This window comes from Haemorhous mexicanus, chromosome 4 (genome assembly GCF_027477595.1).
Source record: "Haemorhous mexicanus isolate bHaeMex1 chromosome 4, bHaeMex1.pri, whole genome shotgun sequence".
NCBI classification, from domain to species: Eukaryota; Metazoa; Chordata; class Aves; order Passeriformes; family Fringillidae; genus Haemorhous; species Haemorhous mexicanus.
The window spans coordinates 77,201,631-77,224,618 of NC_082344.1; the positions used below are offsets into that span (position 1 = coordinate 77,201,631).

Sequence of the window (22,988 nt, forward strand, 5' to 3'; positions counted from 1 at the left end):
ACGCCCCAGACTGCAACTGGTGTCACTGGTGTGGGTCCAGTGTGAGCCCCGGCAGAGTGAAAACCCAGCTCGATCTCCAGAGTCTTTATTCAACACTGAGTCATAAAATAGCTCTTTACACGCTTGGCTGGGGGTCGTTTCTCTGTAATTCTTTAAATACACATTGTTTACACTTGCCAAAGTTTCAAAGCAACAACATCAAAGTGCGTCTACAGGTGAGAGTTCCAACCAAAGTGCTAAACCCGCGGGGGCCGGCCGGAGCTGGCCCTGCCCCGAGCCCTGCCCACCCAGCCCTGCTCGGCACATCTCACACCTCGCCCGGTTTAGCATCCAGGGACCACGGGGTGGGGCAGGAAGGGATGTTTGGTTCTCCAGACACTGGCACATCGCTGCAGAAAGACTAAAATAGACCTAAATTTATAGAGAGTTAAAAAAATAACTTGGGAGGGAGGCCACGGGAAGCTCTGGGGAGGGGAGGTCGCTGTACACCGCTGCCATCCAGGGCTGTAGGGAATGATTCCAGTTCCTGATTTCTATATCTCTATCCTCTGCACTGATTATCTCCTCTGATTATCTCGAAGCAACTGTGCATCACCCCCTCGCTTCCCAAAAACTGCCCCACACCATTGCACCCACTTGTCCCCGGCCCCAACCTGCCTCGTTGGCCTCCACGGGCTCAATCCCGAGGCTGCATTAGAAAATCCCTTTTTTTCCCTTGCTTTTGGGCAGTTTTCCCTCCTCGCTGCTGCAGCAGCTTTCCCTCAGTGCTCTCCCACCCTCCCCAGGGATTATTTTGCCTCCTGCTGATGGAGAAGGTCCATCACCACCTCACAACACCCTGCAATGCTTCGCAACAAACCATCTCTGCTTCCCAAAATCTCCCTGTGCCCTGGGATTTTTTCCCTCTTAAAGCACTTTCTCATTTGGCACCAATTCCCAAATGCTTTTGCTCCACCTCATCCTGCTTTTTCTCACCCCAAAATGAGGCTGAAGCAATGTTCCAACTCCTGGGCTGGGGCCTCCCCTAAAAGCTGAAGGAAAACATCTATTAACCTCTTCAGGAGCCATTACCAACACTTCTGGTTTGTTCTTGTTCTGTTTTCCCTAAATCCAGGCTCCTCTGGGCGATCCAGACAAGCCCCTGCCATGGCCCTGCCCTTGGTGGCAGCAGGGACCAGGACACCTGGCAGGAAGAGGGACAGAGCAGTTTAAGACCCTGGTGGGGCAGAGCCAGTCTGGGGGTCCCATTTCCCCAGCCCCTGACACCCTGGAGCCCCAAGGCAGAGGGACAAGGCAGGAGGAGGCCCCTGATCCCCAGAGCATCCCTGGGGCTGGGCGTGAGGGGAGCCAGGGAAATCCAGCCCCGGGAGACACAAACCCAGGGATCTGGGATGGCTTTGGCCCCCGAGCTGCCTTTGGTGACAATCCCTGGCCAGCCCCGAACGCAGGGAAGGGGAATGCTGGCAATGTCAGCCACGGGGAAACCTTGGGAAAACCACGAGAAAAGGAATAAACCTCCCCAGAACCGGTCCTGCAGGAGCCAGGCTCAGAACCACTGTCCATCCAGCTGCTGCCAGCTGTGGCCATGGCTGGGACCCCAGTCTGTCCCCGGATCCCTGGATTTCACTGGGATTGTCATCGCAGAGCCCCTCTGGCACTTCTCCTCGGGGCTGAGCTGAACGGGCTGGGTGGCTTCAAGGCTTTCCCAGGAAATTCGGCATTTCTGGGTGTTCCCATCGCTTCCAGAGGAGATGGGGCCGAGGCTCCGGTGAATCCAGGGCTGAATCCGGGGCCAGGGTGGCCGGAGCCTCCCGCGGGGATGGGGCCTTGGGGAGCCACCCCCCGGCGGGACAGGGCAGAGGAGGCAGCAGGGGCAGGATCCTCTGACATTTCAGAGCCGTTAATGAGCTCGTTAACAAGCTGGGCAATTAGGAGCCACCAGGAGGGCCCTCCTTCCCACCGCTCCTGTCACTGTGCCAGCTTCATCCCCAGCCGAGGAGGAGGAGGATGAGGAAGGGATCCATTCAAGCCCAAGCAAAACAGGAAGAAACCCCCACTTTCCATCTTCTAATCCTTGAACCTGCTCAAGGTCTTGTGTCATCAGAGGATTTGTGGAAAAAGGTGCCTTTGCTGAGCTGGGTTTTCTGGGAATGCCCCGAGGAGAGGTGAGGGTTTGATCTGGTCCTGGGATGCACCAGGAATCCAGGAGAGGGTCCTGGGGACGCACCAAGAATCCAGGAGAGGGTCCTGGGATGCACCAGGAATCCAGGAGAGGGTCCTGGGGATGCACCAGGAATCCAGGAGAGGGTCCTGGGATGCACCAGGAATCCAGGAGAGGGTCCTGGGATGCACCAGGAATCCAGGAAAGGGTCCTGGGATGCACCAAGAATCCAGGAGAGGGTCCTGGGATGCACCAGGAATCCAGGAGAGGGTCCTGGGATGCACCAGGAATCCAGGAAAGGGTCCTGGGATGCACCAAGAATCCAGGAGAGGGTCCTGGGATGCACCAGGAATCCAGGAGAGGGTCCTGGGATGCACCAGGAATCCAGGAGAGGGTCCTGCCGTGCCTCCAAAGCCCCGGGGGCAGCGCAGGGATGGGGGTGTCACAAGGTCACCAAGGCCACCACACACGCAGCGACTCGCTGACCCCTTCTTCTGGCACAGAAGGCTTCTCTGAGAGTCCTCACACCTCTCCTCTTCCCATCACCTCATCCTCGCCCTCCCCACAGCCCCAGGAGCCGGGAGGGGCTCCAGGCACACCCGGAGCAGCCACCTCCAGGCTTGGGCCACCACTCTGGGCCATGAGAGTCTTTAAGCATAGAGTGTATAAACATGCTGAGTATATAATTTTCCTTTAAAATCTTTTTTTTTGCCTTCTTCTCTTTATAGAAATAAATAGGTTCTTTGTTTTGTTTTTCTTTTCAAGGGATTCCGTGAGTCCCTGTGCTGTGGTGCTGCCATCTCCACTGGGCCAGGCTCCTGCTCCAGACGGTCCCTGGGGGTTGTAGCTCTGCTGGGTGGTTTTTTGCTGGTCGGGGCATCCCTTGCTCCTCTTGCCCCTGGGTCAGGAGTGTGCCAGGCTCCCCAGGGTGGAGGTAAACCCACGGTGGGCACGGCAGGGAGCCGGGAGCTCACCGGTGGGACCTGGGGGGCACAGGAGCTTCTCGCAGGCATTCTCGGGCTCCCACATTTTGTGCATTCAGGAACAGCCTCCTCCTGGAGAGCTGCATGGGAGGGGGAGCAGGGCTGCTTCCCACGGGGCTGGGGCCACAAAACCCCACCCTGCTTCAGGGCAGGCGGGATGGAGGGTGGCTGGAGGGTCTCGAGCTGCCTCCAGCCCCACTGGCCTCAGCGATTTGGGGTGTTTTTCCTTGCTCTGGGGATCCCCACGGGCTGTGTGGCAGCTCCAGCTGAGGTCAGCAGCTCTTGTGCCATGGGCGAGGGACGTGGTGCTGGATCTGCAGCCCGGTCCCTCCTGGGGGGATGCTCCACGTGAGCCCGTTGCTGCAGGAGGGCTGGGCAAGGGACAGGCTCTGGGAGCTGTCCCCTCCCAGCCAGGCTGGCCAGCAGGCACCAACACCTCCAGCGCTGGTCTAGAGCAGAGGGAAAAGCCCCAGATCCACTCCCCCAGTCGCTTCCTCTGCGCTCAGCCCGGTGGGTCCCAGGACAGGGGGCTGGGGCTGTCCCCACTGCTGGCAGTGCTCTGGTGGGTGTCCCCAGTCCCGGGGTCACCTCCTGGTCCCTTCTCCCCAGGGTGGAGGAATGACATGCCTGACCCTGCTGGATGCCCTTCCAAAGCCATTTCCCATGGAAAAGGGATATTTTGGAGATGATGATGTCCTTGCAGGCTGAGGACACTCAGAAGAAAAATCAGATTTGGAAAATGGTGGCTGTAGATAAGGGTCAGCTCTTGGTTGGTGCTTTTCCCAGGATCATTCCAGGATAATCTGGCCAGGTTTCTCCTTCAGGCTGCTCGGGAAGGCAAACGTGGGTGTCCTGTGCCAGTCTCTCTCTCCACGTGGGACCACGGACCCCGGCTGGAGTCTGGGTGAGGGTGGTGGGGACAGGAGCGTGACCCGTGTTTCCTGCTGGGTGAGGATTTGGAGGTGGTTTATTGCCTTGGCAGGAGGGGTGTGGTGGAGAGGAAGTGAGGCTGGAGCCCTCTGGAGGAGCACCCTCTCTCCTGGTGTCCCGTGGCTCCCGAGGTGCAGCTCTGCTCCTGGGCTTGTGCTGTGCTGGCTGCTGGTTCCTGGGAGCGTCTCCCGGGTTCGGGGGCCCCTCTGCCAGATCCCAAAGGAAAAGGAGCAGAAACCCTGTGGGAATGCTGGGGGAGGAGCAGCCCCTTCCCACCCCAGGTCCAGCACCATGGGGCTGCAGTGGCCAGCCCAGCCAAGAGCCCCAGAACGGGGTCAGGGATCCCCAGAGCAGAGTTCTTGCAACAGCCGGCCCCAGAGGCGGACCCTCGGCGGGGAGCAGCCGCAGGGCTGCACGGCCATCCTCCCTGCTGGCAAAGAGCACGGGCCTGGCTCTGGGGGCAGCCAAAACTTGTCCTTGAGTAGCACCTTGTCACCCGGCACGGCCCCGAGGGCTGCGAGAGTTTGGGGGTCCTGGTGCCCGAGCCGGGGGTCCCCGTCCGGCCCCGCCGGGGCTCTGGGCTCAGGGACAGAGCAGGGAATGTGCTTTGGGCTCCCTGAAGGGCTAACAGCCTCCTTCCACCTTGATGTGTAAAATCTTGGAGAAGCCAGGTCTTTTCCTCAGGGCCTGGAACAGGAGAGAACGGTGTGGTTGGGGGGAGCCAGCAGGGCCTCTGCTCCGTGGGGAGGGGGAAAGGAGCGCCCCAAATCCTGCCCAGATCCTGCCCAAATCCTGCCATGGGCTGAGGGAGGGACAGGGAATGCCCCAAATCCTGCCAGGGGCTGAGGGAGGGACAGGGAATCCCCAAATCCTGCCAGGGGATGAGGGAGGGACAGGGAATGCCCCAAATCCTGCCAGGGGCTGAGGGAGGGACAGGGAATGCCCCAAATCCTGCCATGGGCTGAGGGAAGGAAATGGGAATGCCCCAAATCCTGCCAGGGGCTGAGGGAGGGACAGGGAATGCCCCAAATCCTGCCATGGGCTGAGGGAGGGACAGGGAATGCCCCAAATCCTGCCAGGGGCTGAGGGAGGGACAGGGAATGCCCCAAATCCTGCCAGGGGCTGAGGGAGGGACAGGGAATGCCCCAAATCCTGCCATGGGAAGGAAAGGGGCAAGGGAGGAACAGGGGAATCCCTGCCATGGGAAGGACACAGGGCAAGGGAAGGAAGGGAGGATATCTCCAATCCCTGCCATGGGAAGGACACAGGGCAAGGGAAGGAAGGGAGGATATCTCCAATCCCTGCCATGGGAAGACACGGGGTGGGGAAGGGAGAGGGGGAGCATCATCTCCAATCCCTGCCTTGGGAAGGAGGGAGAGGGGGGACGTGTCTGCCCCTGCCTTGGGAGGACACAGGGCTGGGGACACCCTGGGAGCTGGGACAGGGCTCCTTTACCTGCAGTTTGTTCACCATTTCTTCAAACATCTTCCTGGCTTCGGGGCTGTGGGGCTCCTTGAAGTAGTCCACAATGCCCACCTGCACCACGATGGACTTGAGGTTCCTGCACACACCTGGGGGCACAGACAGCACCTGGATCTCCTCACCTGGGGACAGAAGCCTCCCCATGGCCGGCAGGGACCCCAGACCCCACCCTGTGCTCCTCAAGGCTGCCTGGGTGTGGGCACTCCTCTCCCTGAAGACAGAGGAGGCCTGGCCAGGGTCTGGGCAGGGGGGACCACGGGCTGGGAGATGTTCCCTGGATGCCCTGTCCTGTCACTATGATGTTTTTTGAAAAATCTTCTTTGCCCAGGATCTTTCTCCTGAGAAGCTGAGAGTCCTCAGAAAAGAAATGTAAACAATGTTTGTCATGGTGCTTGGAATGTGCTCTGGAGGTTGCTCACCAACAGGTGCATCTTAGATTGGTTCCATGTGGATTGTTTTTAATTAATGGCCAATCCCAGCCAGCTGTGTTGGACTCTCTGGTCAGCCACAGGTTTTTATCATTCATTCTTGTCCAGCCTTCTGATGTCTCCTTTCTATCTCTTCAGTATAGTTTAGTATATCATCTTTTAATATAATGTCATATCATAAAATGATAAATCAGCCCTCTGAAAATGGAGTCAAACTCTCATCTCTCACCTCGTCCTGAGGACCTCACAACACCACACCATCCCAAACTGGTGTCCTCCCTCTGCCCTGGGGATCCCTGCCTGCCACCCACAGGGGTGGGCTCCAGCATTCCAGCCACAGCTGTGACCTCCAGGACAGGCCCTCCTGGGGCTCTGCACCCTGCCCTGGCCAAGGGCTCGGGTCTGGCACAAACACTGAGGCCCTGGTTACCCTGGGGGCCATGCAGGGAGCATCTCCATCCTCCCCATGGCCCAAGGCAGGATCAGCTCTCCTTGGCCCATCCCTGGAGGGGCTGCTGGACGCCCAGAGAGCTCCCAGCAGCTCCCGTGGGTGGGCTGGGAGGCTGTTCTGCCCCTGGGTCTGGGTGCCAGGCCGTGCCCACGGCCCTGGCAGTGCTACTCACTGTTGAAGTGCAGCAGGGCCTTGGGGGTCACCGGCGTGGAGGTCAGCACCAGCATCTCCAGCCCCTTGAGCCCCTCCCGGCACACCTCAGCTGCCACCTCCTGGTTGATCTCGGCCACGTGGTCCAGCTCCAGCACCTGCAGCCTCATGCAGTTCCGGGCTGGGGGACACAGCACTCAGCACCACGGGGGAGGGACCAGGACAGCTGGGGGCACCAGGGGGGCAGGAGCACCCATGGAGCTTGGGGGGGGTGGGCTTCTGCACAGAGACCCCAGGGAGCACCTCCCTGCCCTGTCCTTGTCCCTTCAGAGCAGGAGGGAGGTGGTGCCCGGGGAGGGCTGGAGTCCCCACCCCTGGAAGTGTCCAGGGAATGCCTGGAGGTGGCACTCAGTGCCCCGGGCTGGTGACATGGGGGCATTGGGCACAGGGTGGACTTGGGGATCCCAGAGACCCTTCCCAAGCCCAGTGACCCATTGTGTGACCCATGATTGTGAGTGCTGGGCTGGGGACGGGGTGGGCATGGGGCACAGGGTGGTTTGGTGGCCCCGGAGATCCTTTCCAGCCCAGTGACCTGTGATCCCAAGTGCTGGGCTGGGGACAGGGTGGGCATGGGGCCCAGGGTGGTTTGGTGGCCCAGAGCTCCTCCCAAGCCCAGTGACCCACTGTGTGACCCGTGATCCCAAGTGCTGGGCTGGGGACAGGGTGGGCATGGGGCCCAGGGTGGTTTGGTGGCCCAGAGTTCCTCCCCAGCCCAGTGACCCACTGTGTGAGTGCTGGGCTGGGCACAGGGTGGGCATGGGGCCCAGGGTGTGTTGGTGGCCCAGAGCTCCTCCCCAGCCCAGTGACCCACTGTGTGACCCATGATTGTGAGTGCTGGTCTGGGGACAGGGTGGGCATGGGGCCCAGGGTGGTTTGGTGGCCCAGAGCTCCTCCCCAGCCCAGTGCCCCGCTCTGGGAGCCAGCAGTGCCTACCTAGGGACGCCAGGCCCTGCACGCCGCAGCCGGCGCCGCCGACGCCGAGCGCGCGCAGGTGGGGCCAGCAGCGCCCGATCATCTGCAGGCAGCGGTTGCTGAAGCGTGTCGGCTGCTGGCTGGGGACACAGGGACAACAGCTGGGGTGGCACGGCCGCCAGCCCGCCCAGGCACGGCTGGGAGGGGCTGCACCGGGAGCTCTCCCACCCCAGCAGCCTGGGGGTCACCCCGGGGTGTCCCCACTGCCATGGGGACGGGGCAGCTCCGTGTGCCCAGCGCCCCAAACCCTGCCCAGAGCAGCTGGGGCTGCCCCTGGAGCCCTGGCAGTGCCCCAGGCCAGGCTGGAGTGGCTTGGGGCACCCTGGGACAGTGGGAGGTGCCCCTGCCACGGCAGAGGTGGCACTGGGTGGTGTTCAAGGTTTCTTCCAACCCAAACCACTCCAGGATTCTGTGATCCCAACCTTGGAGACCCAAATCAGGCCCTGAACTCTGCTGCTTGCAGGGATCAAAGCAGCAGCAGGGCCTGGGCTCTGGCTCAGGTGGAGAAGCCACATGCTGCTCCCCCAGGGCAGCCACCAGGCTGTGACACCTGGGGGTGACATCCCCTGGGGGTGACATGGCCATGAACAGAGCCCAGGGACTGTCCTGAGGCACAGAGCTGAGTGTCCTGCCGTGTGAGCCATCAGCTCCTGGGCACCCAGACACTGTGGGGTGGAGATGAGGCTCCACCAGCATCTCCCCAAAATGCTTTCCCAAAATGAGAGCAGCTGCTGCGGCCCCCCAAGCAGTGACACCCTCTCAGCCACACCCAAGCCCTCCAGGGCTGCTGCTGCTGAGCAGGCAGAGCTCAGACAGGCCCTGGATGCTCAGTGCCACCTCCCAGACCCAGCACAGATGCCTTTCATCGGGATGTGAGCAGCCTCCCTGGAACATTCTGGCTCAGCAGGGAGGGGCAGACCCCCAGCAGCTCCCAGTGTGCATGGGGAGGGGTGGGCTCAGCTCCTGTCCCACGGGCTGGGCTCCAGGACTGCTGCTCATCCCCTAAGCAAATCAGGTTCTGGCACCCAAATCCTCTCCAGCTCAGTGGTGCCCCTCACACTCAGCGTGGCCTCCTCCTAACCCAGTTCCACCCCTGGCAGTGTCCCAGGCCAGGCTGGACAGGGCTGGAGCAGCCTGGGACAGTGGGAGGTGTCCCTGCCATGGCAGGGGGGGCACTGGGTGGGTCCCTCCCCATTCTGTGGCTCCAGGCCTTACCAGGGATGCAGAGGTGCGACCTGCAGGGAGATGATGTCCCTGCAGCCTGCTCCAAGGGCCCAGATCACTTCATGGCCCACGGGGTCCGTGGAGCTCCTGCAACAACACAGGGGACACGTGATGGCCCCAGCAGCAGCAGCAGTGCCACCCCTGGGCTGGGGCTGCATCCCCCAGGAGCTGCCTGGAGAGCCAGGGGCACCAGTCTGGGCATTATTTACAGCCCAGGAGCTGCCTGGAGCAGCCAGGGGCACCAGTCTGGGCATTATTTACAGCCCAGGAGCTGCCCCTGGAGCAGCCAGCCCAGCAGGACCCTGTGCAGGAGGTCTGGAGCATTCCCCCCTGGAATGGTGCAGGGCAGGAGGGGGGCTGGGGGAAGAGGGGCAGGGGGGAGGAAGGAGAGGTTGAATGTGGAAGGTTCTGGAGGTGAAGGGGGGCAGGGGGGATGAAGGAGAGGTTGAACGTGGAAGGTTCTGGAGGTGAAGGGGGGCAGGGGGGAGGAAGATGAGGTTGAATGTGGAAGGTTCTGGAAGTGAAGAGGGGCAGGGGGGATGAAGGAGAGGTTGAACGTGGAAGGTTCTGGAGGTGAAGAGGGGCAGGGGGGATGAAGGAGAGGTTGAACGTGGAAGGTTCTGGAGGTGAAGAGGGGCAGGGGGGATGAAGGAGAGGTTGAATGTGGAAGGTTCTGGAGGTGAAGAGGGGCAGGGGGGATGAAGGAGAGGTTGAATGTGGAAGGTTCTGGAGGTGCACCTTCCACATGCCCAGGTGACAAATGACTGGCTGAGACTGCCAGGCCGTGTGTCCCTGCAGGGGACAGAACCTGTCCCTGTCCTGCAGGTCACACTGTGTTGGTGTCCCTTGCCACCTGCCTGGCTGGGATGGGGACGGTGCCAGGGCTGGAAGGACACCCCAGCCAGGGGCAGGGGCTGCTCTGTGGCCTCTGTCCCTGCTCTGTGGTTGTGCCACCGTGGCTGTAGGTGGCTCTTGGCCAAATGTCCCTGCAGGGGATTGCTGTGGCTCCTCCTTGGTGTCCTTGGAGGTACCAGGCGAGGCCTCCTGAGACCTGGGCAGGGGCTGGGGCAGGTGTGGGTTTGTCGTGAGCTGGGGTGGAGCCCAGCTTTGGGGAGAGGTGCCAGAGAGCACCACCCTGATGCCACCAGCCCAAACAGTCCCCAGGCTGTGCCACCACACCAGGAGCCTTCCAGGGACCGAGGCCACCACTTCCCAAGTCTAAATGTCCCACTTCAGAACTTCAGGCAAGCCTAAAAATAAGGCTGGGTGTTATCTGGGGTGCCTCACACCTCTGCTGGAGCAGGGTGCCAAGAGCAGCAGGTTAATCAGAGCGTGTCACAGGCACAGCTCAGGGTGTGCCAGGAGAGCTCAGGCTCGCTCTGCTGCCCGGGGAGCAGCCAAAGGAGCAGCCTTGGAGTCCAGCCTGGCAGCTCTGAGCTGTCTCCTGTCTCGTGGGGTGGGTCAGAGCCGGCTCTGGGCTCCTGGGGGTCACGCCAGGGAGTGGCTGGATGTGCTTTCCCACCTGGAGGATTCTCTGTCCTGGCTGCATGAGGAGCAGGTGGAACAGACACCAAGGCTGAGGTGGCTGTCTGCAGCTGCAGCACAGCCAGGATCATCCTCCTGGAGGGTACAGGGGAGGCCAATCCTGTCTCCACAGGTGGCCAAAACTAAGGAGTGGCCAGTGATGTCCTCCAGGACCTGTGACCTCCTCCAGGGTCATCATGAGTCTTGTGTCCTTGACCTCAGGCAAGGTGCCCAAGCTGAATCTTAGCTCTCCCTTGGCAGAGCTGTTCCTCCCTCCCAGGACAGAGGGACTCTGAGCCTCTCCCCTCCACTAGGATCCTCCATCAGGGGTGACAGCCAGGTGGGACCTCACTGGGCACCTCCTCCTCACCCTTCTCTACCATGAAGTGGTGCCTCCTTGCCAAGCCCCCGGCCCATCCAGCCAGGATGAGATTGGTAATGGGGGGTGGGGATGGAGCTGGAAGTGAAACACCTGCATGGGAGCAGCCTGGAAGGGATGGCAGCTGCAGGGACAGCTGGCACTGGGGACACTGGGCTGCCATGGACAGGCAGGTCCTTTGCAGCCAAGCAGGTGGGCTGTGCTCTGCCAGGGAATAGGGCTGATCCCAGCACACCACGTGGTGTCCCCAGCCCTGTCCCCGTGGTGTCCCCAGCCCTGTCCCCGTGGTGTCCCCAGCCCTGTCCCTGTGCTCTGCCAAGGAACAGGGGTGATCCCAGCACACCCCGTGGTGTCCCCAGCCCTGTCCCCATGGTGTCCCCAGCCCTGTCCCCGTGGTGTCCCCAGCCCTGTCCCTGTGCTCTGCCAAGGAACAGGGGTGATCCCAGCACACCCCGTGGTGTCCCCAGCCCTGTCCCCATGGTGTCCCCAGCCCTGTCCCTGTGCTCTATCAGGGAACAGGGGTGATCCCAGCACACCCCGTGGTGTCCCCAGCCCTGTCCCCATGGTGTCCCCAGCCCTGTCCCCGTGCTCTGTCAGGGAACAGGGGTGATCCCAGCACACCCCGTGGTGTCCCCAGCCCTGTCCCTGTGCTCTGTCAGGGAAAGGGGGTGATCCCAGCACACCCCATGGTGTCCCCAGCCCTGTCCCCATGGTGTCCCCAGCCCTGTCCCTGTGCTCTGTCAGGGAACAGGGCTGATCCCAGCACACGCCGTGGTGTCCCCAGCCCTGTCCCCATGGTGTCCCCAGCCCTGTCCCTGTGCTCTGTCAGGGAACCGGGCTGATCCCAGCACACCACGTGGTGTCCCCAGCCCTGTCCCCGCGGTGTCCCCAGCCCTGTCCCCGCGGTGTCCCCAGCCCTGTCCCCGTGCTCTGTCAGGGAACAGGGGTGATCCCAGCACACCCCACGGTGTCCCCAGCCCTGTCCCCATGGTGTCCCCAGCCCTGTCCCCATGCTCTGTCAGGGAACAGGGCTGATCCCAGCACACCCCGCGGTGTCCCCAGCCCTGTCCCCGCGGTGTCCCCAGCCCTGCCCCGCGCTGTGGTGGCCCTGGTGGCCCTGCTCACCGGTAGGTGACGGCCTGCAGGGCGCGGCAGTAGCAGCTGGCCAGCCAGAGCGAGCGGTCGGTCAGCACGTTGGGGCAGTGCGAGATGCGCAGGATCAGCAGGTTGCTGCCCGTGGCCTTCAGCAGCGACTCCAGCCCCGCTTCCAGGCAGCCCCTGCCAGGAAAGAGCCAGCATCAGCCCCAGGAGCCCTGCTCACGTGGCACGGGCACCCATGGCTCACATGACACATCCCACGGGCACCCCTGGCTCCGGGACACCCCAAAGCCACAGTGGATTTGGAGTTTGTCGTGGAAACGGATGTTGGGGCTCAGGGAGCTGCAGCAGCAGCCCTGAGGGGCAGCAGCTCCGGCTGTGGGAGGGGGACAGGGTACACGGGGACAGGGGACACGGGGACAGGGGGACTCACCGTGTGCTCTTCATGTAATCCTCCTTGCTCTCCTTCTTGCCCCGCTGGCGCGGCTTCAGGTTTTGGAGGGTGAGGGAATGCATCTGGGTGCACCACTGGGACAGCATGGCCAGGAACTGGGGCACAGCGGTGGCAGTCACTGCCAGGGACACCCCAGCACGTCCCACACCACCCACCCTGGCTGTGCACACACGTGGCAGAAATGTCAGGAGAGGCACACAGGAGGCCGTGGCAAAGCATGCGCCACAAATTCCTGGGTGTGACCACAAATTCGTGGGTGTGACCACAAATTCGTGGGTGTGACCACAAAAGCACATGCAAACCTGTGCCAGCGTGAACTCCTGTCCTCCAGCATTCACCTGCAACACCTCCAGCACCGGAGCAAGCACCCACCTGTGTCCCCCATGACCGTAATGGCACAACCATCCCAGCCACCAGGGAGCTGCTCCCCCAGCTTCACCCTTCTGGAAGAAGGGCCGTGCCCCAGGCGGTGCCACCCCCTCCCCAGTACCTTGGAGGAGACCCTGGCGTTCTCCAGCAGCACCCGTGTCCACACGGCCGGGTGCCGGGCCACGAACTTCCAGTCCTTGCACACCTCGGCCGCGCGCAGCAGGGTCTTGGTGTCCAGGTAGGTGAAGATGCAGAAGAGAGCCGCCCGCATCTTGAGGATCTCGGGGCTGATCACCTCGCTGCAGTGGCCCGGGCTGCCCCGCTCCAGCCGGCACACCTTGCCCCCGGCCCCCTCGGGCCTGCCCGCGGGACACACAGCGTCGGTGGCCACTGGGGAGAACAGCGGGTGAGGGAAACTCCATCCCCATCCCACGGCTTCAGCTGCCCCAGCCTTCACCTCCCGGCCCCAGGACCCCCTGTGCTCTCACCCCTTCACCTCCTGGCCCCCAGGACCCCCTGTGCTCTCACCCCTTCATCTCCCAGCCCCAGGACCCCCTGTGCTCTCACCCCTTCACCTCCCAGCCCCAGGACCCCCTGTGCTCTCACCCCTTCACCTCCCGGCCCCAGGACCCCCTGTGCTCTCCCCCCTTCACCTCCCGGCCCCAGGACCCCCTGTGCTCTCCCCCCTTCACCTCCCGGCCCCAGGACCCCCTGTGCTCTCACCCCTTCACCTCCCAGCCCCCGGACCCCCTGTGCTCTCACCCCTTCACCTCCCGGCCCCAGGACCCCCTGTGCTCTCACCCCTTCACCTCCTGGCCCCCAGAACCCCCTGTGCTCTCACCCCTTCACCTCCCAGCCCCAGGACCCCCTGTGCTCTCACCCCTTCACCTCCTGGCCCCCAGGACCCCCTGTGCTCTCACCCCTTCACCTCCCGGCCCCAGGACCCCCTGTGCTCTCACCCCTTCACCTCCTGGCCCCCAGGACCCCCTGTGCTCTCCCCCTTCACCTCCTGGCCCCCAGGACCCCCTGTGCCCTCACCCCTTCACCTCCCAGCCCCAGGACCCCCTGTGCCCTCACCCCTTCACCTCCCAGCCCCAGGACCCCCTGCGCTCTCACCCGTCAGGCGGCAGCTGCCGGGCGGTCGGGACGCGGCGGATCCCGGTGCCTCGGGCTCCCAGCCCTCGGCCTCGGACTCGGTGGTGCGGGAGCCCACGTCGGACACGTCGCCCTCCTCGCCCTCGGTGCTGTTGCGGTAGGGCCGGCGGTGCCAGTTCTGGATGGCCTGGCGGCGCAGCCCCGAGCCCCGCGCCTCCCGCGCCGCGTACGGGTGGCCCTCGGCCGTGTCGTCCGTGGGACACGGCTCCGCGCTGTCGCTGTCGTAGCAGCCCGAGCTCTGCGACACGGCCTTGGCCCGGCTCGAGGCCCTGGGGACGGGGATGTCGCAGCTCAGGGCTCGCCGGGCGTGCACCCCTTCCCGCCATCCCGTTAAATTCCCGTTAAATTCCCGTTACAATCCCAGAGCGGCGGCGCCGGGCACTCACCCGGTGCTGGAGGAGGAGCGCTGGTTGCACACGCCGCCGTAGGGACCGTGCACGGCCACCGCCGGGCCCGGGTGCCGCTCTCTCTGCGGGGACAGGGGACAAGAGCGGCCGACGTGGCACAACCCAGCGTGGGCAGCCGAGGGAGGGCACCCCGCTCACCCACCGGTGCCAGCTGCCCTTGGGGGACCCCTCACCCAGCGGCACCTCCAGCACCGCCCAGCGCCACGGGAACACCGACCCACGGGGAGACAGCCCCTCTTTGGGCCCCCCAGGATTATCCATGCCCCCCGGGACGGAGGTGGGGTCCCTACAGAGCCCCCTCGGCCCCTGGCACCGGAGACCCAGGGGCGCACTCCCGAGGCCAGGGCTGCCTATTGGAAGGCCAGGGCACATTCCTGAAGCAGAAGGTGAATTCCCGAAGCCCCGGGCGCATTCCCGAAGCGAAGCTCCGGACCTATTCCCGAAGCACCCCCGGACGCACTCCCGAGGCCCCCGGGGACATTCCCGAAGCCGAGGGTGAATTCCCAAAGCAGAGGATGAATTCCCGAAGCCCCGGGCGCATTCCCGAAGCAGAGGGTGAATTCCCAAAGCAGAGGGTGAATTCCCAAAGCCCCGGGCGCATTCCCGAAGCAGAGGGTGAATTCCCAAAGCAGAGGGTGAATTCCCAAAGCAGAGGGTGAATTCCCAAAGCCCCGGGCGCATTCCCGAAGCCCCGGGGACATTCCCGAAGCCGAGGGTGAATTCCCAAAGCAGAGGATGAATTCCCAAAGCCCCGGGCGCATTCCCGAAGCCCCGGGGACATTCCCGAAGCCGAGGGTGAATTCCCGAAGCCCCGGGCGCGCTCCCGAAGCCGTGCCGTGCCTGTGCCCGCAGAGGTCCCGCTCGGGCGATGGCCTTGGTGGCCGGGGTGCCGCAGCGGCCCAGGCTGCCGTTGGGGGTGGTGCCGCAGCTGCTGCTGATGATCTGCAGCTGCTTCTCGGCGCGGTCGGCGCGGTCCAGCAGCTCCTCGATGAAGTGCTGCAGCCGCACCTTGGCGTTGGCCTCCCGCGCCGCCGTCTCCTTCAGGAACTGGTCGATCTGCAGCACCTCCCTGGCACGGGGACCCGCCGTGACACCCCGGGCTGCCCACGCGTGCCCGCAGCTCCATCCCCACCCCGCCCAGCCCCTCCAGCCCTGTGTCCAGCTGGGACACACCCGAGCTCAGCGGGGTTGTTCATCCCCAGCCCGGTCCGGGTCTGTGCCAGCCCAGGCGGCCCCTGGGATGGGCTGGGGCAGGACGGGGATGAAGGGATGCTCCCAGCATGCAGGGGGGTGGTGTTGTTTTAGGGGTGAGGTGACATCCCCAGCACCTCATCCATCGCTCCCAGGACTGGAATCAGGCTCCTGAGCACGATGGAGCAGAGGGACGAGGATGATGATGGTGTGACAGGGTGAGGGAGGAGGATGGCAGTGACACCCTTAAACTCTGCTCAGCCCGGTGGTTGCAGGGCCCCGGCTCCCTCATTAACACATTAATTAGCAGGTGCTCGGGAGCTCCGAGCCTGCAGCAGGGCTGTTTCCCCCAAAAAGTGACAGCAGCTCCATGACCCCAGCTGACCCCACCCCAGTACAAACACCCTCTGTCCTCATCCGCTCCCCAAAAACCAGGGAAGCACACGAGGGCACGGCACAGACACACCAGCGAGGCCACACGGCCCAAACACCTGTGGCCACCACAGCCCTGCACACCAACATGTTCCAGGAACACCCAGGTGTGCAGCAGGCACACACACACACACACAGCCCTGTCCTGCACACCTGAGTGCCCCACACAGCCCCAGGAGAGCACAAAGCCAGCACTCAGCGTGGCACACAGGGCCAGGCACACACACAGCCAGGCAGCATGGGGAGGGTGTGAGGCCCTGGCACAGGTGCCCAGAGCAGCCGGGGCTGCCCTGGATGCCTGGCAGTGCCCAAGGTTGGACACTGGGGCTGGAGCACCTGGGACAGGGGGAGGTGTCCCTGCCATGGCAGGGGTGGCACTGATGGGATTTATGGTCCCTTCCCACCCAGCCATCCCAGGAGCACCCACGTGAACACACCCCAGGTACAGCTGCTCACACCTGCACTGCTGGGGTGCACACACACACAGCTGCTCACACCTGCACTGCTGGGGTGCACACACACACACACACACACACACACACACACACACAGAGCTGCTCACACCTGCACTGCTGGGGGTGCACACACACACACACACACACACACACACACACACACACACAGAGCTGCTCACACCTGCACTGCTGGGGGTGCACACACACACACACACACACACACACACACAGAGCTGCTCACACCTGCACTGCTGGGGTGCACACACACACACACACACACACACACACACACACACACAGAACTGCTCACACCTGCACTGCTGGGGTGCACACACACACAGCTGCTCACACCTGCACTGCTGGGGGTGCACAAACACACACACACACACACACACACACACACACACACACACACAGACACACACAGATCTGCTCACACCTGCACTGCTGGGGGTGCACACACACACACACACACACACACACACACAGAGCTGCTCACACCTGCACTGCTGGGGTGCACACACACACACAGAGCTGCTCACACCTCCCCTCAGCATCCAGGAAGCCCTGAAGAGGCACAAACCCAGCTTTGCACACCTGTCTGGGGCACACCTGGCCTCGGACAGGCACACCTAGCTCACAGCTGAGCACAGAAACCCAAGCACACACACAGCTGGCCTTGGACACCTGATTACACACAGGTGACCCCAGAGCCCTGACTGTGCACCCCTGGACACCAAACCTGCTCCTGCACACTGACCTTGGACACCTGGACACAATGATCCGCTCAGAAGCACAAAGGGAAAGGAGGGAGCAGCTCTTTGTGACACGATTCCCACTGCTGGCTATCAATTAGCAATTAATCACCAATTAATTATCAATTTATTTCTCCCCAGCCTGCCGCTTGCAGGCAGAGCCTGGGAGCTCTGGGGATGCTCTGGGGAGGATCCTGGAAGGGGTCCCAGGGGATTTGGAAGGCAAATGTGGAGCTGGGCAGCAGCTGTAAGGTGATGCTGATGGTTATCACCTGTGTCTCTCTCATTCCCATGGACTGGGTGGAAAAACACTCCTGGCAGAGGAAACGGAGCCCAGAGCCAAAGGTCTCCCAGGAGGACAACGGCTTCATGGTGTGTAGGAGCTGGCAGGGCTGGGAAATGTCCCCACAGTGTTTTCAGGGAAGGCTTTGCTGATTAAAATGATTTCTGATGACTTCCTCACATCCAGGAGAAAACCTCCTCCCACCACCAGCGCTTCCCATGCTCTCCCTGCAGCCTCACAAAGGATTTTGTCTCTTGGGGTGGAGGAGTTTGGGGACTGCTGGGGACAGTTGAGGGGAAGGAGGGTGTCTCTAAGGAATGGGAGGTCCAGGAGGTAGTTTTGGGGCATAAACCCAGGGTTTTAGGTGGTAACATTGTTCAGGTTCCACCAAGAGACATGTGACCCTCTATTTACCCTGTGTAGCTCTCTCCAGACCCTGCTCCAGACACATCCACGCTGGTGTCCTCAATTCCCTCACCACACATCCCCAAGGTGCCCCGGGCAGCACCCACGAGGCAGCCCCCAAACCCCTCAGTGCCTGTCCCACAGCCGTGCCCCCAAACCTGGGGGTGCCCTTATCCAGCCCCAGGCTCAGCCCGCTCCTCACCCAGGCCATCCCCCCATCCTGGGAGCCCTGTTTCTGAGCCAGGTCATTATTTTGGAGTCAAAGTCATTCACCAATGTGCAGAGGATTATGGGAATCAAAACAATTCCTTCAGGAATCCCAGCAGTGCTCCCAGCCCAGCACAGCCATGCCTGTCCCCCACAACCTCCTCACTGATTTGGGTCCCACCAGATTTGCTCCAGCTCCTGAGGAGCGAGGTCTGGTTTGCTTGGACAGCACCAAGGGGCAGAATGACCCAGCACTGGACTGGAGAGAACCTTGGGGTGGGCAGGGGGTGTTGGGTGGGCAGTGAGGATGGCAGTGCCACATGCTGCACAGCAAACGGGGTGGCACTGCTCGGGCTGCCCCACCCTCCCTCTGGGGGAAAAACCTGGACTTTGGCACGGCCATGGCAGGGATGGGAACGAGGTGGGATTTAAGGTTCCTTCAACCCAAACCAGTCTGTGGCTCAGTGATCCCCAGCCTGGCCATGTCCTGGGAGCACTGGTGGCCCTGGAACAAGGTCTGGCTCACCATGACCCGGCCATGGAGGGGGCCAGGTCTGTGTGGACACTGAGTGGGTGGGAGAAGATGCAGAACCTGATAAGGGAGGATGCTGATGGGCATCACCAAGGGGCTGTCCCTGAGCCCTGGCCCTGAGGTGAGGTATTGGGCTCCTCTGGACTTAGGGGAATTGTTTGGATTGGAAGAGACCCAAAGCTCATCTCATTCCACCCCCACATGGGCAGGGACACCTTCCACTATTCCCCACTGCCCCCAACCCTGTCCAACCTGGCCTTGAGCCCCTCCAGGGATGGGCAGCCACAGGTTCTCCAGCACTCACTGCCAGGCACCCCTTTCCTCCCGCCCCGTGGTGGGGACAGGGACAAAGCACTCACTGCTGCTTGCGGGTGAGCTCCTGCTCCTTCTGCACCAGGTCCTGCTTGAGGGACGCCAGCATCTCCACGCTGACGTCCACCTGGCGGGACAGCTCCGACGCCCGGTCCTCCAGCTCCTGCTTCTCCCGGCTCAGCCGCAGGCTCTCCTGCTTGGCCTTCTCCAGCTCCGAGCTCTTGCGGTCCAGCTCCACCTGCAGCCGGCCCACCTGCGAGGCGATCTTCTGCTCCACCTCCTCCGTCAGCTTCTCCAGCCTCTTGTCCACCTCCAGCTTCTCGAAGGCGCGGATCTTGAGGCGGGCCAGGCCCTCCTCGTAGGCCGAGTCCGCGGCGGCGGGCGGGACGGGCGCGGGCGCCACGGCCTTGCCGCGGGTGAAGATCTCGCTCAGCGGGATCTCGATCTCGTGCACATAGCGGGGCGAGGGCGACGAGGACGGCGCCGGCTCCAGCTCGTCGGCGGGGACCAGGTCGCAGGAGAAGCGCTGGTCCTTGCCCTGGAAGGAGGTGCTCTCAAAGTAGTCCCTGCGGGCGGCCGGGGCCAGCAGGGCCGCGTCGGCGGCCAGCGGGAAGACGGCGGCGTCGCAGATGCTGTTGGTCTTGGAGAGCACGTAGAGGGTCTCGTAGGTGTGGTTGTACTCCAGGTGGGCGCGCAGCGAGGACAGGCTGCGGAAGCGCTTGTGCTCGCCGCAGCGAGGACAGCGGTAGGGCAGGTCCAGCGAGGCCATCCCGCAGCTCGGCTCCCCGCCGCCGGGGCCCGCTCATGGCGCGGCGCCCCGGGCCCGAGCGGGGCTGGCCGGGCAGCCCCCGGCAGAGGGGCGGCGGCTCCGCCGGGACATGGCGTGGGGACGGCCCGGGAGGGAGCGGGGGGATGCGGCACTCCGTGGGGGGCGTCAGCATCGAGCGGTGCCGGGCGCTGGAAGAGATGGGGGTCAGTGATACCGGGGTGGGGTCCCCAAAAATCCCTCCTTGGTTCTTCTTCTGGGTGCCCTCTGTGCCTCCATGGCAGCCTCCCGTGTTCCTCCCACCCACGTGCATCCCTTGGGAGGGCACTTGGTGATAAAGAGGATGCAGAGCCCTGGGAATGCACAGAACCCTTGGGAATGTGCAGAGCCCTGGGAATGTGCAGAGCCCTGGGAATGTGCAGAGCCCTGCAGAGCCCTGGGAAGCTCTGGAGCCGTTGGGAAGTTCCACAACCCTTGTGAAGACCCACAGCTTTTGGGAAGCTCCACAGCCCTTGGGAAGTTCCACAGCCCTTGGGATGTTCCTGGACTCGATGATCTTAGAGGGCTTTTCCAACCTGAATGGTCCTGTGGTTCTACAAACCCTTGGGAAGATCCACAACTTCTGGCAAGGTCTCCCACCCCTTGGGAAGGTTCACAACCATCTGGGGGAACACAGTGAGAGGAATCTCACTCCATCCACCCTGAGCTTGTCACAGGAGGTGGCAGGGGTGACCCTTTTGCTCTCTTGCCCAACCACTGCCCAACGAGTCCCTGCAGCATCAGGGGTCCCCAAGGGCCAGGACCATCCATGTGTCCAACACCAGGAGCAGGTGCTGGGATCCCCCTTCTCCAAGAGAAGGCCAACCCACTCCTGCTGGATCAGCCCATGAAGCCTGGAATGGGATCAATCCCAAGAGCTCTCATCCATCCCTGGGCTGCCCGGGGGACATGGTGGCCTCTCCTGCCTGGGTGGGTGAGGGTCTCGGTGGGACCTGGTTCACCCCCCACTCACAAAATCCTCCACGACATCACTGGGGGGAACCCCACCCCTGTGAAATGGGACAAGCCAGTGAAAATCCACCCCAGGAGGCTGCTGAGGTCCCCTCCAGGCTGGGGGGCACAAACACAACTCAGGGCACAACATTTTTCATTCATTTGTCATACAAACATGGAAACTGCCATGCTTTTACCCCAGAACACCCGGGGCACCCGTGGGTGGGAGTATCCCCTGCTCATCCCTCTGCAATATCCCACAAAGGGGGATATATCCCACCACCCCAACAGCCCTCAGAGCCCTCCTGCATCCCACAACCACCAGCTGGTGAGCCCTGAACTGCCAGGGAACCTCCATCCACCCCTGCTGGTCCCAGGGCAGCATCCCTGGTGGCTCAGCATGCCCTCGGAGGGACAACCAGGCCACGAGGCTGGGAAACCATTTTTTAAGGGAAAAATCAGCAAAGGCAAGAAATCCACGGCAGAAATAAACCCAGGATGAGCCGGGAGGGTTTGTGACCCGCTTGGCTGCCTTTTGGGGTGGTTACCAAACACACCCTCCCGCTTCGACCCCACCCGGGTGAGCACCGGCCCGGCCCGGCCCGGCCGGAACCCGAACCGCGGCGAGCACAAAGCACGTCCGGCAACTTCGGCCGCTGCCGGGGCGATGAGAAAGCGCTTTTCCAGCGCAGGGATGGGGAATCGTGCCGTGCTGCCTCGGGCCTGGATCCCTGCCCGCGTCTCCCGGGGCACCCGAGCAGCCTCAGCCCGAATTTCCCGGCCGAAATCCAAGGCAGGATCGGCCCAGGTGGATCGGGAGGCACATCGAGCCCGCTCCTTGTGCCGGGCAGGTCCTACCCCGGCCGCAAACCTCGCCTCGCTCCCATCTCCACGGCAACAACCGGGATTTGAGGGGATGGAGTCGTTCCTACGCTAATAAAACCCACGGGCATCCGGAGCCGGGAAACGCCGCCGGGATTGCAGCATCCCCGGGCTGCTCCGGCGCCGCTACCTGCGATCCATCATGGAGCCTTCCTGCCTTCCTTGGCATTGTTTAACGCTCCTCTGCCCACCCACCCCCAAAATATCAGCGGCAGGCAGCTCCCTGCCTGGCTGGAGAGGGAGGGGGGTGCACAGGAGAGGAGAGGTGGTGGGGGCTGCTGCGGGCGGGGGGCGATGCCGGCCTGGAGGGCGATGTCCGGGCGGATGGATGGAGATGCCGGGCTGGATGGAGATGCCGGGCTGGATGGAGATGCCGGGCTGGATGGAGGGTGCTGCCCGCCCCGCTGGTGCCCATCCTTCCCGGCGCTCCAGCGGGGTGGGGGCACCGAGGTGGGCGAGGACGGCTGGGGCTGAGGCACAGAGGGCTTGGGGGAGGTGGGCATGAAAATCAGGATGCTTTTTTTCCCCCCCAGCCCCTGGAGCAGGGAGCGGCGGGTCCGTCCTCAAATTCTGGCAGCGGCTTTGTCCCCGCCGCGTCCCGCTGCTCCCGGGGGCCCTGGGTGAGGAGCATCCTGGGGACAAGCCACCGCCTCCCAGGGCACCGTCGCCGCTCCATCCCATCTCCTGTCGCCCCATACCTGCTTCTGGCCGCCGACCTCCGGCGCTGGGCTCCTCCGGCGAGGGCAGCATCTCTCCCGCTCGCCCGCGGGCCACCCCCGAGCCGGGGGTGCGGGGTGGGGGCCGGAGCCCGCTCAGCCGCTCCGCCGCACAAAGGAGGCGGCTGCCGGGCGGCTCAGGGCTCTGCCGGGGCGGGGGGACGCGGGGCACCGGGGATGCGGGCACGGGGATGCGGGGCACCGGGGATGCAGCCCGCGGGAAGCATCGGGCTCCCCGCGGCCAGCACCTCCATGCCAGGCAGGCCCCGGGGAAGGAGGGAGGGAGGGAGGGAGGGTGGTGGCTGCGGGGTGGGGGGAGGAGGAGGAGGCGGAGGAGGAGGAGGAAGGAAGGAAGCCGAGGCTGAAGGCCCCGGCGGGGTGCTGGGAGGGTGGCGGTTCTGGGCACCCTGGGGATGGCGGGTCCCCGGGGCGCTGGGGGCTCAGCGCGGGCTCAGCATGGCGAGGGAGCGAGGGAGGATGCAGGGATGGAGGGAGGCGGAGGGCGAGCGCCGGCAGCCGCCTCCTCCCCTGCAGCCGGAGCCGGGGCTGCTCGCTGCCGGTTCCTCCCGCACAGCTCCCTCTGCCTGTCTCCCCACGAACACGGCGGGCCCGGCTGCCATGGCAGCCCCCAGCCCGGACCCCCTGTGCCCACTGCCCGTGGCAGCCCCCAGCCCGGACCCCCTGTGCCCACCGCCCCTGGCAGCCCCCAGCCCGGACCCCCGGGGCATCCTCCCGGGATTGCAGTGCCGGGTGTGGGGCCCAGCCTGGGCACCTGCGCTGCTCCTGCTCCATCCCAGGCTGGGCACACAGGTGCCAGGACACGGGCTGGGCC

At 63.6% G+C, this 22,988-nt stretch overlaps 1 protein-coding gene across 1 annotated transcript; it reads right to left on the reverse strand.

Annotated features, from left to right (window-relative positions):
- Positions 1 to 71: 71 nt before the first annotated feature.
- Positions 72 to 19,568, reverse strand: FBXO41 (F-box protein 41). The gene is made up of 12 exons (XM_059845576.1): positions 18,847 to 19,568; positions 15,068 to 15,296; positions 14,207 to 14,289; positions 13,782 to 14,089; positions 12,787 to 13,055; positions 12,276 to 12,391; positions 11,870 to 12,022; positions 8,833 to 8,928; positions 7,579 to 7,697; positions 6,608 to 6,766; positions 5,530 to 5,645; positions 72 to 4,761 (listed from the first exon to the last, which is right to left on the reverse strand). Exons 1-12 carry the CDS (start codon positions 19,566 to 19,568, stop codon positions 4,699 to 4,701), a joined length of 2,433 nt encoding a protein of 810 aa, XP_059701559.1. The 3' UTR covers positions 72 to 4,698.
- Positions 19,569 to 22,988: the final 3,420 nt, after the last annotated feature.

Coding starts and splice junctions, on each gene's coding strand:
- FBXO41 (XM_059845576.1), bottom strand. CDS start 19,568: ATGGCCTCGCTGGACCTGCCCTACCGCTGTCCTCGCTGCGGCGAGCAC. Junction 14,290..15,067: donor CGGGACCTCTGCGGGCACAG/GCACGGCACGGC, acceptor CTGTCCCCGCAG/AGAGAGCGGCACCCGGGCCC. Junction 14,090..14,206: donor CGCTCCTCCTCCAGCACCGG/GTGAGTGCCCGG, acceptor CCCCGTCCCCAG/GGCCTCGAGCCGGGCCAAGG.